The sequence below is a fragment of the Anopheles merus genome, chromosome 3L (genome assembly GCF_017562075.2).
Source record: "Anopheles merus strain MAF chromosome 3L, AmerM5.1, whole genome shotgun sequence".
NCBI lineage: Eukaryota > Metazoa > Arthropoda > Insecta > Diptera > Culicidae > Anopheles > Anopheles merus.
In genome coordinates this window covers 32280798-32297648 of record NC_054085.1, presented here as the reverse complement: position 1 = coordinate 32297648, position 16851 = coordinate 32280798, and the positions used below count along the sequence as shown (strand labels likewise).

The 16851-nt window shown below is 45.8% G+C and overlaps 3 protein-coding genes across 3 annotated transcripts in view; 2 read left to right on the top strand and 1 right to left on the bottom strand.

The window, feature by feature from the left end:
• LOC121600649 (cAMP-dependent protein kinase catalytic subunit PRKX) overlaps nt 1-6331 on the top strand; it is a 46749-nt gene extending 40418 nt beyond the window's left edge. Inside the window, exons 4-8 of the mRNA XM_041929459.1 lie at nt 4670-4838; nt 4922-5277; nt 5668-5849; nt 5931-6008; nt 6082-6331. Of these exons, the coding sequence (XP_041785393.1) occupies nt 4670-4838; nt 4922-5277; nt 5668-5849; nt 5931-6008; nt 6082-6216 (920 nt within the window). The 3' untranslated portion in view covers nt 6217-6331. The remainder of the gene's footprint in view (nt 1-4669; nt 4839-4921; nt 5278-5667; nt 5850-5930; nt 6009-6081) is intronic.
• Nucleotides 6332-8540: 2209 nt separating this feature from the next.
• Nucleotides 8541-11085, top strand: LOC121600652 (mitochondrial uncoupling protein Bmcp). The gene is made up of 5 exons (XM_041929462.1): nt 8541-9125; nt 9437-9584; nt 10166-10582; nt 10667-10727; nt 10786-11085. The coding sequence occupies exons 1-5, from the start codon at nt 9059-9061 to the stop codon at nt 11032-11034; spliced, it is 942 nt and encodes a 313-aa protein (XP_041785396.1). The 5' UTR covers nt 8541-9058; the 3' UTR covers nt 11035-11085.
• A 996-nt stretch (nt 11086-12081) lies between these two features.
• Nucleotides 12082-16707, bottom strand: LOC121600651 (myeloid leukemia factor). The gene is made up of 4 exons (XM_041929461.1): nt 16487-16707; nt 15735-16307; nt 14287-14634; nt 12082-13737 (listed from the first exon to the last, which is right to left on the bottom strand). The coding sequence occupies exons 1-4, from the start codon at nt 16534-16536 to the stop codon at nt 13635-13637; spliced, it is 1074 nt and encodes a 357-aa protein (XP_041785395.1). The 5' UTR covers nt 16537-16707; the 3' UTR covers nt 12082-13634.
• Between the last annotated feature and the right edge of the window lie 144 nt (nt 16708-16851).

Genomic DNA, 16851 nt, shown 5'->3' with positions numbered 1-16851 from the left:
CGAAGTCGAAAAAAAGCGCACCAAGAAGCACTTCACAACTATTTATCGACGGTTCCGTTCAATCGTTCGCTGGTCAGTAGTGTTATGTTTTTTTCTCTTCTCTGCTGCTCTTCCCGTTTTCTCGCGTGCAAACAACTCTTTCTTTCTATATACTTTTCTTCTTTGTTATGCCTATTCCGACCCTCTCACTGGCTTGCATTGGCCGGGTGGCCGTTTGTTTGGGGGGGAACGAGGTTCATTACTAACGTGATAGCAGCACATTAACCGTCATTTATTTGCACCTTCCCGCCACTGCGATCAGGCAGGCACCTGGGTGGAACGATCACGCTGTGATAGATGAGCAATAGATGTCACCAATCTTGTGATCGTGGTGTGGCGACCACGAATTACTTGCAATTCTTGTACCGCAGCCATTCTTTTCACGCCGGATCTTTTCCCAGGAACGTACAGCAGAGTGTAATTTTAATCCGGTTGGATACGAGTCTTTCCAGCCCAGCCAGCAGTGGATGAAATGGTCCATCAGGAGGAAAGTAGCCCCTTGCTACAGTGTACTGTGAATGAGAGGTAAACCCATCCCCGACCAGATCACATTTCGCAATACTACACGCGCAGCGTGATCGATTGAAGCCTTCGCTGTAATGGTTTTGCTCGCCCAGCGGCTGTCTCTCGAACAATCAAACCAAACCGTGGCCAAAACTCACTCGCCATCGTTCGTTTATGATGATTATGATGATGATGATGATGATGGGTGATGGAAGCGCCGGCGTTGATTGTACACCGAAATGGAAGCCATTATCGTGTGGCAACAGTGTTCGTTTTTCGGAAGGTTTGCAAAACGCGATCGAGTTGGTGTGTAAACGGCGATGCCGCAGAGTAGATTTGTGCGTTTCGAAGGGGAAATGAGAAAGGCGTCCTGATGAGCACGCTGCTGATGACCTTCGCTTTGAAAGAGAACTTAAATATTCATATTTGCAATCTATGCCGTTTCGTTAGATGACCTAGCACTTAGTGACCTATTTTTTATTGCACCTAATTATAAAACGGTTGGAGTGGTAATTGTTGATTATCGTAATGCATAAAGCAGGTAGAACTGAGTTAGTAGAAGAGCTTAGCTTTGCTACAGCCTATTAAAAACGTGTTAAGGAGGGGAAATAGAAGTATTTTGCGGTTCGAGTTTGGAGAACAACCTAGATTGATTATCGTCATCATTAGCTCATCCGATGATCATTAAAGCTTTTATAATGTTGGGTGATTCGAGTGTCAGTTCTGGTCTTGTTCGGGTTTGTCAGTCCATTAATGGATTAATATTCGAGTAGAACTATTGAACATGAATAACCCATCTTATGCTCTCAATTGTTTACTGTTTGTTTTAATCAAAAACTAAGTAGCATAAAGCACTTTAGGCCATGTAATATTGGTTGAATTATGTAAATGTAAATACCTCAATCTCACCCGTGGGACTAATAGCTAGCCCGGGGACATATACTTCAAGTGAGCCTGATCAATGCAATGCAATGTTACCTGCATTGCATATATTGGCTTTTAATTTTAAACTCCCCACAATATCGATATCACATACACTTTTTTAAAGTATCTTTTTTTTAAGTAAATATTTACATAATGCTCGCTATTTCTCGATTTGTCCGGTTCAACTCCTTGTTATGATAACTACAAATGGTCTGAAGGCTGAAGTCCAGATTTGAGATGGAAATTTACCAGTACTATTATTTACAACTCTAGAACATGTGCTAAAGTCACACTAGGTGTGAAGGTCGTAGCTCGCTCCAGAGTTAGCAGTTCTTTTAGGTCGTTTTAGGTCGGCTTTGCGCTGGATGGTGCAATATGTGTGACTCAAACCCAAGTTTAGTCTTATTCTCGAGGCCCTTTTTTAGTGAAAGCAAATACGATCAATTGGAGGATGTGTTGGTTTGAATTTAAAACATTTTAAATTGCTTGGAGTTCATAGCTATAACCACTTCCACACTCCATCATTGTATTGAAGCATCCCTTAATGTAGCTCCATTGAGAAATGATGAAGTTGTTTCACTCATTGCCTTCACCAACGTCAAACGGAAGCGATCAGATTAGCGTCAGTTCAGCAGAAATGGTTAGACTCCAAACAGCTGTTAACAGGCAAAGGGCACTTACCGAAAATGGTCAACAGCGTGCCTAGCTCGAGCGAACTATCTCTGATAACCAAAGCAACAAAAGCCCAACGGAAGTGAGATCTCTTCCCTTGGAGTCATTAATCATTCGACGGAGACCTGAAAGAAAGCAAGATCCTTCAAACAAAGCCAAAATAACGGACCAACAACACCCAAAAGTACAAACAAAAACGCATAGCGACCGCTTCCCATTCTGCCGTGAAAGCGAAAGTTGCCCCCCGGGCGGGCAAGTAAATGGGAAACGGATTAACGTTCTCTCGACGAAGACGGTTTCGGTTCGCCCCGAAGCCATTACGAAAACACCTGTCAGGGCCGAATGTCCACAGCGCAGCGTTTGCAAGCGACGCAATGGGAAGGATCCGCAAATCACATTCCCTTCCCAAATTGTGTAAACTGGTTAAATCTTAAACTGGTTTGGACTTCTCTGGTGTGCCCTCTTCTTTGCGCTTGATTTGCGTGGCATCGGGTTGTCTGGCTGGCTGCGTGCAGTAAACATCCTCCAATTAACCGTCGCACTGTCTCGTGGTGAAGTTGGCGATGTTGCTGCCGGGAAATCGGACGTTTGCATCATCATGCTGCGAAATTACTGCGCGAAATTACACTGTCCCGAAACACCTTCACTGAGGGTGTGTCCATATTGCGTGCAGAGAGAGAGAGAAAAAGGGTAAAAATGTCGAACAGAAATAGCCCGCCTGCACGCCGCTTCACTTATCGACGGAATCGGCCCCAAGGCACAACAAAATGGGGTGCTTGGGTGCAATTAACGCGTACGCGGACTTGTGGTGTTAGTGATGGTTTTCCTCCGACCTTCTAACGCCCATATTGAGGCCCAAACGCGCTATGGTGTAATGTACAGCGCGGTTCCTTTCTTCAAATGGCAAACAAGAATTTTCCCGATTTGCTTTCGGAAATTCGGATCAATCTCGCATACCCGTCTGCAGAATCAGCTGACGAGAATGCATTGCGAAGGTCATGTTTACAACCGCCATCATGATCTTTGCCATTCTGCCCTCCTCCCCCCGGTGGGGGGGGAATGGCACTGGCAGCTGTGGTAATAAAATCAACATCGGTTCCGTATGCCATCCCACAACAGCAAACGACGAACCAGACGCTCGGACTATGCTCTGACCGTGCGGGATGAGATTTTGTCGTGGCGTGGGCAGCATGGTGTTTTAATTAGTGGCTAATTAGAAATTTCGAATCCCGCCTTCCCTCCACCAGCCGCCACTTTCACTGTCGGGCAAAACAGATTTCGTGCCTTTGGCACGGGGACACCTTTTCAAGGTTCCGGAGCTGATCGAAGATCCCTAACTTGGTTCGGCCTAACTGGTCGCTTCAAACATACAAACCATTTGCCTCGATGGTGGTATACATTCATCATCGCAGCTAGTGGTAACGGTAGAAAGTACCTCCGGTGGCGGGCGGTAGTAGCAGCAACACCAATAACCCATTAATCCATCAATCCATCTGTCAATCAGTCGGCCCGAGCTTGGGGTTCGCGTTGGGGTGGTTAAGCGGGAAACGCCACGGGGTATGGTGGATGGTGGCGAAGATTTCGTCTGGCCGTACGTCTGATCGGCGAATGAACTGGGCGAAGGTGTTACCGATCTTTGCACTGTTTTGCAGTGATGCGTTTCTGTGATTCGTTCCTATAGAATGGAGAATCCAGAGCAGAGTGTACGATGACCGATAAAACCTTGGGTAGACGTAAGGAGGTGGTAAGGATTGTGTCAACATTGGGGCAGAACAATGAGCAGCCCGGTTGTAGTTAGAATGGCACGTACACCTGATGCGAGGATCCAAAGATTCCTTCCGACCAGGGGTTGTCAAACATAGAAGATTTGAATGATTCTAGCAGCTTAAAAGTTTAAAAAATATTATGTGATATGAGTATAAAACTAAATTCAAGTAAATGTGCTATTGATTTATTTTTCTATGAGAACAATGGTTGTCTGAAGATTAGCGTTTAGTATTGAAATGAATATTTTTGCAAAAGGATTGAACATTTCAAGGTTTTCAGTAAGCCTTGAATATTTTAATGCTTGTTTTTTACATCTTTGGGCGTTGGAGTGCACTTTTACGAGACTTATTAAAAATCTTTTCGAATAGCCATTGCTAGTCATCTTGTAATTTATGCACTATCCATAAATTACTAAGAATTATGCGCTGTGTGGACAATGCTTTAGCTTGCTACACGCCTAACATCTAAACGTTTGTCTTGAAAAATTTGCCAAACCCTGCCTTTTGAACGGATGTGTTGCCATGGTTACGCCAACTTTGCCTCGAAACTTCGAAACAATGCAGAAAAAGCTCTCTTGAATGCTCCCGAATAAGCGGAACAACAATTTCCTATTTGCATACCTTACTTTCCGTTAATTTAAATCTCATCTCATAACAATCGTCGGGAAGGAAATGGGAAAAGTTCTGCCGACTTAACCATTAAAAACCCAAAATGGCACTAACGTGGTGTTTTCTGTTCGCTTACTTTCTCCCATCAACAATAGGAACGGGCACATTCGGGCGAGTGTGCCTGTGCCGGGATAAAATCACCAACAAATACTGGGCGATGAAGATACTGGCCATGGCGGACGTGATACGGTTGAAGCAGATCGAGCACGTAAAGAACGAGAAAAACATCCTGCAAGAAATCGACCATCCTTTTATCGTGAATATGTAAGTACTGTTTGGAAGAAGCGCTCCCTTATGAACCGCCGTTTGCAATAACCTTTCCATTGTTCTACTGTCCCTTTCCAAAGGCGATGGAACTCCAAAGACGACTGCTGCCTGTACATGCTGTTCGAGTTCGTTAGTGGCGGTGAACTGTTTTCCTATCTCCGAAATGCCGGCCGCTTCGACAGTGCCACCGCTAACTTTTACGCCTGCGAGATTGTGCTGGCGCTCGAGTATCTGCACTCGCTGTCGATCGTGTACCGGGATCTGAAGCCGGAAAATCTGCTGCTCGACCGGGAAGGCCATATGAAGATCACCGACTTTGGGTTTGCGAAGAAGCTGAAGGACCGCACCTGGACGCTGTGCGGTACGCCCGAGTACCTTGCGCCGGAAATCATTCAATCCAAGGGCCACAACAAAGCCGTCGACTGGTGGGCATTGGGTGAGTTTGGGCCTCCGGTTTTTTTTCCCGTTACACGCTGCTAGACCGTGACCCACGTGATCGTAAAAGAGCGCGAATGCCAAGCGCGAAAATAACAATAAACAACTTCCGTTGGGCGGGTTCGGTTCGATGGCGAGTGATGGGGAGGTCAATAAGAAATGGTTTACGTCAGGGGAACTTTTTCTTACTGATTTGAGGGAGCCGGAAGACTGCACCGCATCGTTGTTGATGGACAGATGTTTACAGCCGGGCTTTTTGCGACTATTAAACGTTTAGCACTGGAGAATTTTTATCGGTCCATCGGTTTATCGCTCTATCAGGGTCCTTGATCATGTACTGCTCGCTGTGTTGGTTGTATCTAATACCTCTTTATCCTTTCATTGGCCACAGGTGTACTCATCTACGAGATGATCGTCGGCTATCCTCCATTCTACGATGACAATCCGTTCGGGATTTATGAAAAAATTCTCAGTGGCAAGATTGAATGGTCGCGGCACGTGGACCCCATCGCGAAGGATCTCGTCAAGAAGCTGCTGGTGCTGGACCGAACCAAGCGTTTGGGCAATATGAAGGTAAGATTGAAGTCTGCAGCTTAACTTAGAATACATGGAAATAGGATGTGTTTAATATCTATTTTTTTATTATTATTTCAGAACGGAGCAGAGGACGTTAAAAGACACCGATGGTTTAAGCATCTGGACTGGAATGTCGTGATACGAAAGCAGCTCAAGGTGAGCTGAGTGTTTGGGTAATGTTTTTCTTACAAATCTTCAATAATCACACCTGCTAAATTGAATTCCGCAGCCTCCGATCGTTCCGACTTATGTGTTTAGTTCGAAGGAGGACGACACTAGCAACTTCGACGACTATCCCGAGACGGACTGGAAGTCGGTGAGATCGCTGGACAAGATCGAGATGCAGCTGTTTGAAGATTTCTAAACTAGCCAGTGCCGTTTTGCGTGCCAGTGTCGGATCACGACCACCTCTCAGGAAAGGAATTGGGAAGGGGGCTCGCGGCAGGATGTTTTTCTACAATATAGCAAACGATCTTTAACAATGTTCATTTATACTTTGCAAGCCAGGGCAATGTAGGCCCATGCACACCCATGCGGGCACGATGATAGTCATTGTACATAGATTTTTTTTATAGTATGGTTAGAATCTTTTGTAATTGAATAGTTCCTTACCCCCTACCCACAACCTGCTACTGTATTACGTAAAATTTAAACGACAAACCCCTATTTTGTATCGTCCCACTGTGCGTTTGTCTGCGAGTGTGTGTGTGTGTGTGTGTGTTTGAGCAAGTTGTTCTTATAAAGGAAAAGAAAGGGGTTTAAACACACTCAGTAGCAACAATTATGCTTTTAGGTCGGATCATAACAGACCGATTAGAGCTGTGCGTGCCGCTCCCTCCCAAATAGTCTGAATGTGTGAAAAATGTGCTACAGAAAAGGGAAGAATAGTAGTTGAATAGTAGCTGTTTCGTGACGGTTCGTGGTGTAATGCAGTGTTTGTAAATGCTAAGTTTTAATCCAACATATTGTACTGTGATAGGAACCACACTGTTGTAGTGAAATGAGAAGGGAGTGTAGCGAAAGCGCTATAAAACAGTTTAAGCAAAAACCCGGCCCCAAAACTGGCCGGTTTGGTAAATTGAATAAAATTGTTGTTGGAATGTTACGTTACGGGAGTTGCGCAGGAGACCGACCTACAATACAATACTCGGTTGCGATAGGCTGCTAGGCATACGGTAATGAGCGTGGGTTTGTGTGTGTGCGTGTGTGAGTGTCTATTGCCCCTGAAATAGCCAAATATAGTAAAATCCCTATGAAGTGTTTGTGCTCTGGTGTATAGTGAAGGCAAAGGAAGCATCCTGCAATTCCCAGTTTTCAACTTTGCTGTATTTTATCGTGCTTTCACTCTCTCTCTCTCTCTCTCTCTCTCTCTCTCTCTCTCTCTATCTCTGTATGTCTGTAATTTCAAACTACACTGATAACTTAAAAACCATTTTGAAAAACAAAAAAGTTCTCATACACTGTACTACACATCTGTAATACGATCGTACGACCTACCAAAAACTGATGAAGCGTTGGCTTTCTGGAATAAAGTTATTTAATACGTTAGAGTGTCTGTTTTCTTTGGACCGAAATGCTAGTTTTATTTGTCTGTAGCTTTGTTCTATGATCCTTAATAATGTAATGCTAACATCGAAAGATTTTATGAACCATGTTTAGTTTCTATATCTCTGTTTCTTGGTGGTGTTTTTATTCAGAAAAATAGGAAAAATTACTACACAACACATTCGTATTAGTGGAGGAAGCTCGGAATCAATTTCGATTTCAGAGCCGATTCCTTTGCTGGAATCGATTTCGATTCCAGAGCCGATTTTGGAGCTGATTCGGGAGTCGACTTCGAATCCGTAATAGATTCCGGAATCGATCTCGGAATCAGAATCGGCTCCGGAATCAGAATCGGCTTTGGAATCGGGAATTATCGTAGGGATCGCAAATTGCTCCGGGAACGGAATCTGAACTGAATCTCTAACTGGAATGAGCTCCGGAATGAGAATCAGTTCTTGAGAATTGAGATAAGAAGTTGCAGAAGCGAAATTAATCCGGTAATCTACCGGATTCCGGATTGTTTACAACTAAATAAGGATTCTTTGCGGCTATCAATACGTAGCATTATTAGACTCAAACGCCTATTCTATTGGAGATGCCGCAACTGACTCCGATTTCAAAACAGATGCCGATACCGGAACCAATTCCCATTCCCAACTGATTCCGAACCTACTAATCGATCCCAGAAATCTTCGGAGCTAGCCGGATTCTCACGAAAACTGCATTTTTGCCATCACCAATTCCTACGTTTCCCAAAATTAAACTTATGGCCAAATTATTGCCATTTGCGTCCACAATTTTAACGGTTGCTTGCATTGGATTTAAAGGTTGACAGTTCATGGTGCATCACACCCGTCAAATGACAGGTGTTCATGTGGCATTACTCTGGCGTCCATCTTTATTGTACGCTGCTGAAATAAAATGTAAATTTTTGTACAACTTTTCCAATTTTGTGGTAGTTTTTTATGTTTCATGTATTTGAAAAAAAATAGTCTACACAGTACCATAACAAAACTCTCAACATAAAGTATATTACAGTTGCTAAACATAATTTTATGATTTTTCATCTCCACAAACCGCACATGACAACATGTGCGCCCCTGACCAAACCTGCACCTTCGTCACAATTGTGTATCTGTCAAACCGGTTGCGACATCCACCGCCGCTGTTTCTGTGCATAAAATGTCCTTCCACCCGCGAGGATAGTTCGGCCCGCGCGTTTCCACCCCTGGACACGAAAACGACGAAAACATCCCCATTTGTCAGAATGTTCCGTGCACAGTACGTTCGCAAAATTCGTCGGAAAGTTCATCCGCTGCACCAGAACTAAACGGGGGAAGAAAGTGGGTGGTAATCCGCGCCAACTTGCAGCTGTTCCTGAGCCGTCTGGTTCACCACGCGATCCTCTTCCTTCGCTCACACACACACGCCGGTGTCGGTCACCGGGCACACCGATCTGTTTTTCCACCGTGACGTGCAAACGCCTCTGGTGTGTGTGTGCCCTTCAGGAGGCTGTGTTTACCAAAGGTTCTCGCGGGTGCTGATAGCGTGCGGTGCACCGGGAAGGGTTACACAAGTTCAAGGCTGTGCGTAGCCCAGGGAGCGAAGGGAGCGGACAACCCCGACACGACCCGGTACGGCCCGAGGGCAAGGATACGAAGATGAGCGATATACGCGACTGGCGGCCGTTTGTATACGGCGGGATGGCATCGATAATGGCTGAATTCGGTAAGCAGCGTATGGGACAAAGGGGCCAATGGCAGTGGCCAGCGATCGGTGCTGTTTGGTCGATCTTGATAAAAACGGAAAGGGTTGAGAGAGAGAAAGAGAAAAAAAAAAACAGAAAAAGTAACATGTTTGCATTATATAATCAACCCGTGCGGAGTGTCCGTGCGTCACTGGAATGAATGGAAAACATTCCCGCCCTTCGTCACCCTTAGTAACCTCGCTTTTTACTAGACCACCCCCTTTCCCAGGTGGTGGTAGTGTTTTTTCATACATTTTATTTTTCTTCTTTTCGGGTTTCTTTTTCTTTGCAGGAACGTTTCCCATCGACACCACCAAAACTCGTTTGCAAATTCAAGGCCAAAAGACTGATCGATCACACAGCGAGCTGCGGTACCGTGGTATGACCGATGCGTTCGTGAAAATTTCCCGCCAAGAAGGTGTGAAGGCCCTTTATTCTGGGTAAGGAGCGGATCTGGGGGTTTATGTTACGTGCAGTATTTTATTCCTGGAGGTTTATTCCTAGCTGGAGGTTTCAAAATGAGTGCAATAGACCTTGTTGTGTACGTAGACACTGAAAAGTTCCTAAAACAAAGTAGCACTAGCACGTGCATGGTGCTACCATAGCAACACAATGACGTAGTGGTGAAAATGGAAGGGTCAATACTGGGTCCTGCTAGAGACAAATAGTCATCTCAATCAACTCACCAACCCGAAGAACGATTGGAGCATCGAATGCCTTTCGTTGTTGGCCATTCTGAGATGTTGGCCCTTAGACCACGGATAGTATGAACCGGAAGATTAAAGCAACTGACCAAGCGGTGAAAAAGTACCAGGATGTACATTGTAGTCCCACCGCACTGTTAGTTGAAGCTAGCCCGTCATGATCCGATTTCTCGCGCTTTCGATCCGGGACGTTTGCGGATGGCTCCGACTGGCTGATAATCGAAGTTCAATTTAAAAGCTTCTAGTGTGTTGATAAGACAAAAATACCTTGACGATCATTTAATTCCTCATTTCCTTTACCTCGCCCTCTCCACTAGCATATGGCCGGCAGTGCTGCGGCAGGCCACGTACGGTACGATCAAGTTCGGCACGTACTACACGCTCAAGAAGGTGGCCACCGATCGCGGGCTGCTCCACGACAAGGCCGGCAACGAGAGCCTTTGGTGTAATGCGGCCTGCGCCACGATGGCCGGCGCAATTTCGAGCGCCATCGCCAACCCGACCGACGTGCTGAAGGTGCGCATGCAGGTGCACGGCCGGGGCACTAGCGATGTGGGGCTGGTACAATGCTTCCGCGAAATCTACGTCCACGAGGGCGTCCGGGGGCTGTGGCGGGGCGTGGGCCCGACAGCCCAGCGGGCAGCAGTCATAGCGGCCGTCGAGCTGCCGGTGTACGATTTCTGCAAGCTGCACCTGATGGAAACGTTCGGCGATCAGGTGGCGAATCATTTCATGTGAGTTTTTTTTTTTTTGCGATTCAATAGTTGTGAAATGAATGCATTTTAACGCACGTTTTCTTCTTTGCTTCAACATTGCAGCTCTAGTTTTATCGCGAGCTTAGGAAGTGCGATTGCTTCAACACCAATCGATGTGATACGGGTAAGTTTGTGTCCGCTGCTTGAAGTGTTGCCAATCTAATGACTTTTTTTTGTTGCAGACTCGTCTCATGAACCAACGGCGTGTGCACCAGCTACAGCCTAGCATTACACCGGCGGCAACCACCACCACCACCACCACCACCACCCCCCGTCTGTATTACACCGGCAGCGTCGACTGTGCCGTGCAAACGGTGCGCAACGAAGGCTTCCGAGCGCTGTACAAAGGTTTCATCCCGACCTGGGTGCGGATGGGCCCGTGGAACATCATTTTCTTCATCACGTACGAGCAGCTGAAGCAATTCTACTGAACACACGAACAGCAGGGGAAAGCAAACGATTCCCCCCCCCCCCCTTCCCCCAAATGAAGTGGAGAAGGCTCGCTCGGAAGAAATTGTGCTTTCGTTTTTCTCTTCTGTTTTGCTTTTCACCCCCGCCGGAACCAAAGTATATAGAAAACTACAATACTGCATTAAACGATCCTTAAAACTCTTTGTACATTTGCTTCAACTCTCAAAGGACAATGGATCAAGCACGATGCATTTAGGGTAGGGACATTTTTCTGTAATGTAACGTTATTGTTGGAAGAAAACGAGAAGATGGATGGATTGTTTTCTTTCCCTTCTCCAGGCGTCTCTCGCGTAGCTTTCATTACCCCGAATGAAACAACGCCTGAAACGAATTGAAATTTTAGAGTAGGGACGTCAGGTGGCACCCAGATTGGAATATCACTACTCTAACTAGCACATTGTTTGCGCAATCGAATACAAAAGAATCTTCCCAAGAAGAAGGAAATGGAATACAACAGCCGTATGTAAAGAGACAGAGAGAGAGATATGAGCATTTATCCTAACCGAGATAAAAACAATACGTTGTTATCACTGTGTTGACGCGTAACAGTTCGTTTGCATTTGTTGTAGCAAGATAGGGAAACAGAGAGAGAGAGAGAGAAGGAGAGTGACAGTTTTGACCTTTCGGTTTGTGGTGCGAACCACGGCGTTATGATGGATGATTGTTCTTTGAAATAAAAAAGAAAGGATTTAACCCATTAAATGGTTGAAATTAGTGATGGGTACAAAATAAGACCGAATTCGACGACTTTGGAGTTAGTGGGGAATAATGCTCAGCCTTACAGGGGTTTTCCAGGAGTTCTCATAGCTGTGGGACACTTTATTTACTCTGGCATGAAATGAACTTGATGTAATGGGAATTGGACTCTATAGCACCCTTGCTGGACAAATCCAATAAGAATTTCCAAGGAGCCTGTCCAAGAAGGGTGCCACTAAGAGTCCAATTTCCATCATATAAAGTTCATTTCCAACAATAATGAATAAGCACACATACACACATGTTACACATAAGATAATTAATTACATTGTTGGCAAATATTTATTTTCAATTTAATGTTTTCGATTTGTTTGTTGTTTGTTCAGTATAGGTATTATTTTCTTAAATTATTAAACATCTTTTCTCAAACCGCGTCCGTCCGTCCACCGGGTGGGCAGTACGCGCAGGAAAGGTAAAACCGGCTGGTCGTGAAAATAGTATGGTATGGTGTCGCAAGTGGTACAAGTGTATAATGGTGTGGTAATGTATTTTGGGAGGGAAAGTAGTTTCCTCCGAAATTTAAGAATGACCACCAAAGACCAATTTTCCTTCCTTTCCTACACGCACGCACACACCCGATACACATTTCCCTTTCTCTTCTACACATTTAAGCACAGTTATATCTTACTCGCTAAATATCTGCGAGGGTGGGGTGGGAAAGCGAGACAGCCAAAGCGCCACTGCTGCACATCGGCTTTCCTCCCACCCCTCAACCCCGTTTCACCCCTGCCCAAGCTATTCGCTTCTACACTCACATTCGTTGAGCCTCGCAAGAATGAATAAGAGTAGGTAGGTAAATCTTTGATTGACTTAAACGAGATTGAAATTTGGTTTTATTATATATTAGGCAGCCGAACCCGGCCGAGGGGAGGGCTAACGAAACACAAGGTAGATAAACTATTTTCTAGCAGAGCGTAAAAAACGGCAAAGACAAATGTCAACAAAAAACAAAAACGCGCGCACGTGTTGAGAGGCCAGAGCCGTTCCGTTGGGCGGCGGCGGCGGCGGCGGCGACTTTTAACTAAACCTAGAGCTGATAGCTATTCAAATGTTTCGCTACAATTCCCCTTTTCGTACCCGTGTGTGCAGTTATCGTGCTGTTGGCTTGTGTTTGGGTTGCCCTTTGTTTTTTTCACTGCCCCGTTGTTGTTTTCTGCAGCGTTCCAATACATTCTCCTCCTGCCATCAGAGCTTCTGTGCGCACAACTTTTCGAAACCACCTTAGATTTCGAGCAATTTTTTCTTTAACTTCATCCGGAATAAATAAGGCGATTTCAAACGAATCCACCCCCAACACAAACGTTGCCCATGTAAAACGGGCCTTAACTTAAACGCTATTGTAAAGAAAGGGGCTTTTTCCTATGATGTTCAATAATGCCTATGTGTGTATGTTTGTCGTACGTGTTTCGTCCGCATCGAATCTCCTCTCTAATCGCGCAGAAGGGGGGTAATGTTCAAACTATCTAATAAACATCCGCGAGAAGGATTGTTGTGTTTGTATGCCGTTTGCTGACACTACTCTCACGCGCCCAACACACGTTTTGATAGTCGTTTCTGTGCACATAGTGTTGCGTTTTAGCTCGAAACAAAAACTAAAAAAACAAACACGTCACACGCGGCAGCACTAGGACCGGCCGCAACAATTTGTCAGCCAAACTATCAATGATGATTATACGCACCGTCGCCGAAAGTTAAACTGTGCTTACTGAAACTGTGTGTGTGTGTGCTGCCATTTCTGCCCACACATTACTCCTCCTTCCATCCCCGTACGAAACCATCCGCTGAATAGTGCACGAGCTCCAGATTACTGATAGTGTGTGTGGGACGAAGAGGACGCTGATGATGATGACGGGCCCTTCAGTGGTCGAGATTTCCGACCGGACGCGTTGTACGGATGGGGATGCACACTGCAAGAGAGAAAGCACGGTGAAGGAGGTTAGAAGCGATAGAGAAAAAAATTAAAGGATGTTGCAAAATATTAAATTAATTTTAATTTTAATGTGATACGAGATAAGCAGCATTTCCCCCCAGTGCGGTGTTGTTTGGTGGGGCTCCGGGGGCTGCTGCTCTACCACGAGTTGCTTAGCTGTTTCTATGCAGGTTAGCAGGATACACAGTAGCATATTAGTAGGCGCCACTACACACACACACACACAACTAATACTGTCCTAGCATTTACACATAAAAATACACAACAAATACACTACAATAAGGGAAGTGCATTGATCAGCGCATTATGAGAGAGATGTGTTGTTTGTAGGAGCAGATGTTAGAGTAAGGGCCAAACCAGAATGATTTACATACAGAAGCGTAGTGTTTTGAATTTGAAAATGCCCGATGATAGGGAACGGTCAGTTAGAAAGCTAGTTGGTGGTGGTGGTGGTGGTTGTGGTGAGATTTAGCGAGGAAAGGGTGGATTTAATTGGGTGAGAGCCCCTGCCTGCTGTGCCCAGTACCTTGTAGTAATGTGATGGTGGTGGTGTTGGTTCGTGCCACTGACTGGCGAACTGGCCATGCTCAGTGGGGACGAGGCCGGCGATCGGATCGCTCGTCGGGCTGTGATTTGGCCACCGTTGTTCACGGCAGCGGACTGTTGTCGATGATGGTTGCGTCCTCCGGCTGCTTTTGTCGGTGCTTGCTGCGATCGGGACGATAGTTGTTGCTGCTGCTGCTGTTGATCGTGGCTGCCACTGTGCTGGTTGTTGCTGCTGCATGCGCTGCAGATCGCAGTATCGCTCGGGTTGCCGCACGATTCGCACCCATTGTCCGGCACCTCGGTAATCGACAGAATGCGCTGCGATGGACTGCGGAATTGGAGGTGAAGAAATCATCGCATGGGCACACACATTATAGCGGGCATGGGTTGTTTGTTTCGTTTTTTCTCTTAATGTTTAAACTGCATAAACTACCGAAACTACACTACAGAAACGGGGCAGTGGGTTTCACGGCGATAGAGAGTCCGTATGTATAAGAAAAGCAAGCTTGAGAGGGAATATCCAATCTCACAGAAAAATCTTCTTTTTTTTGAAAATTTTACAAAAATTCATAAATGTTTAAAATCTTCAAAAAAATAATTGCTTTACAATTTGCGGGAAATTACGTAGACAGGTGTCATAATACGTCTAACTACCCCTCCCCTTCGGTACACGGATCAACACACGTCAGAAAATTCTCGAACGTGATGGCATATCGAGAAGTTTCGAGAAATAATCGATTTTCAAATGTGGCCCGGTTTTATTTTCGTTTACGCGTCTCTATTTCCACTTCAACTGCGCTTTCGAGATGATAAGGTTCAAGGTCAGATGCAATACTGTTTCTTTAAACAAATCACGCGCAATAATTAATTTCTTTGTAAAATGATGCAATAAAACATAGAGAACCAAGTGTCCCATTTGCATTCCAAATGGTGTAAATGTCACTGGGGAACATGAGAGTTGATATTATCTAGCTCTAAAAATCTAATAAACGGAATAGCAGTAAAAAAAACTATTCATTCTCTAAACACTTCATACGTCAAACAACAATGATCTACGATAGAGAGGCGTATGAGAGAGAATTTTTCGTTATTTTCTGCACTGCAATCAAATGATGCGCTGATAATGAAGGTATTAAATTTTGTACACCGCGCTTCAAACTTGCCAAATTGGCAAGTGTATGTGAGGTGAGAGGTTTCGTGGAAAGCAGATATAATACAAGCGTGCACAGATTGATTGCAACGCATTAGAGACACAGAGAGAGAGAGAGAGAGAGCGAGGGCATGCTTTCCTCATACGGATTATTTGGTATGCACTGTACACATTTTTCATAGCGAGCATATTCTGGGGCGAGGTGTGGATCATCTGTAATGCATGTAAATTCCCCCCCAAACAGATGCCTCCCGCATTCTCCCACGGCCCATACTTACGCCGGTTGGGTCGATGGTAGTGCCAGCTGCTCCGAACGACGTCCGCCCCCGTGACCGCCCAGCACGGTGCGTGCCTTGGCCTGGAACTCGCGATCGAAATCTTCCGCCTCCTCGTCGTCCAGGTTGATAAAGTCCTGCCGTTCCTCCTGCACCCCGGTGGAGATGTTCTGCTCCCGCTCAATGATGTGGGCCCGCTCGCCGATGTGATGCCCGATGGCCATCTTTTTCGTGCCAGTGCGGCTATCCTGTACGGTTTTGCGCGTCTCCTTGATGCCGCCCGGGCCGGTGCGTGTGCTCGACGTGGCCTGATACACCTGCGGACCGTTCGGGCCGGACGTCATCGAGATGACGCTGCTGCTGCAGTACGACGGACCGTCGGCCGGGCCGCCCACACTCAGCAGACGGTTCATGGTCGGCGGCATGAACGGCATCATCGCGTTGTGGCGCATCCCGAACGCAGGCCCGGCGGCGATACTTTCCAACCCGCCGCCAACCCCACCCATCATACCGAACGGGTCGGAAAACAGCGAATTCAGCATGTTGCTCATGTGGCGCATCGAACGCATATGATGGCTGTTGTGTGCGCCCAAAGATGGGGGGAGAAAAGAATGCTGGGTTATATTTTATCGCAAACGAAACGACAGCACGAGATTGCATCGGGAGAAAAATGTTGCGAGCCTAAGCTCTCTTTTGCCATTTCATGGCCGAATCGGGGACAGCCAACAAAGGGTTTGTGGGACACGGATGCTTACCCAAAAATAGGATCTTCCTCTATATCGTTCATCATCCCGAAAAGCGACATTTTGTTTCGTTCGGTTGTTTAACACGCGACCACTGGTATTGGGCTAGCAAGCTGTGCAATATATTTACTCAGCAAACGAAGGAATACACGCGCTTTTTCACTTGCTTTTTCGTCGACGTCTCACAAGATGTATTTACTTCAGTGTTTTCAGGGAAGCCATATTGAATTTCGCTACAACCAACACAACTGCACGGCTGTTCGCGAAGATTCGTCCAAACATTCACCAACACCACTACGGATACGGTGGCTGTCAAACTTCGGCTGCTTGGATCGGTTCCCAAGTAGCAAAAAGCAATGTAACGCATCAATTGTTTT

Coding starts and splice junctions, on each gene's coding strand:
- LOC121600652 (XM_041929462.1), top strand. CDS start 9,059: ATGAGCGATATACGCGACTGGCGGCCGTTTGTATACGGCGGGATGGCA. Junction 9,585..10,165: donor GTGAAGGCCCTTTATTCTGG/GTAAGGAGCGGA, acceptor CCTCTCCACTAG/CATATGGCCGGCAGTGCTGC. Junction 10,583..10,666: donor CAGGTGGCGAATCATTTCAT/GTGAGTTTTTTT, acceptor TCAACATTGCAG/CTCTAGTTTTATCGCGAGCT.
- LOC121600651 (XM_041929461.1), bottom strand. CDS start 16,536: ATGTCGCTTTTCGGGATGATGAACGATATAGAGGAAGATCCTATTTTT. Junction 16,308..16,486: donor GAGGAAGATCCTATTTTTGG/GTAAGCATCCGT, acceptor CGCACACAACAG/CCATCATATGCGTTCGATGC. Junction 13,738..14,286: donor CACCATCACATTACTACAAG/GTACTGGGCACA, acceptor TCTCTCTTGCAG/TGTGCATCCCCATCCGTACA.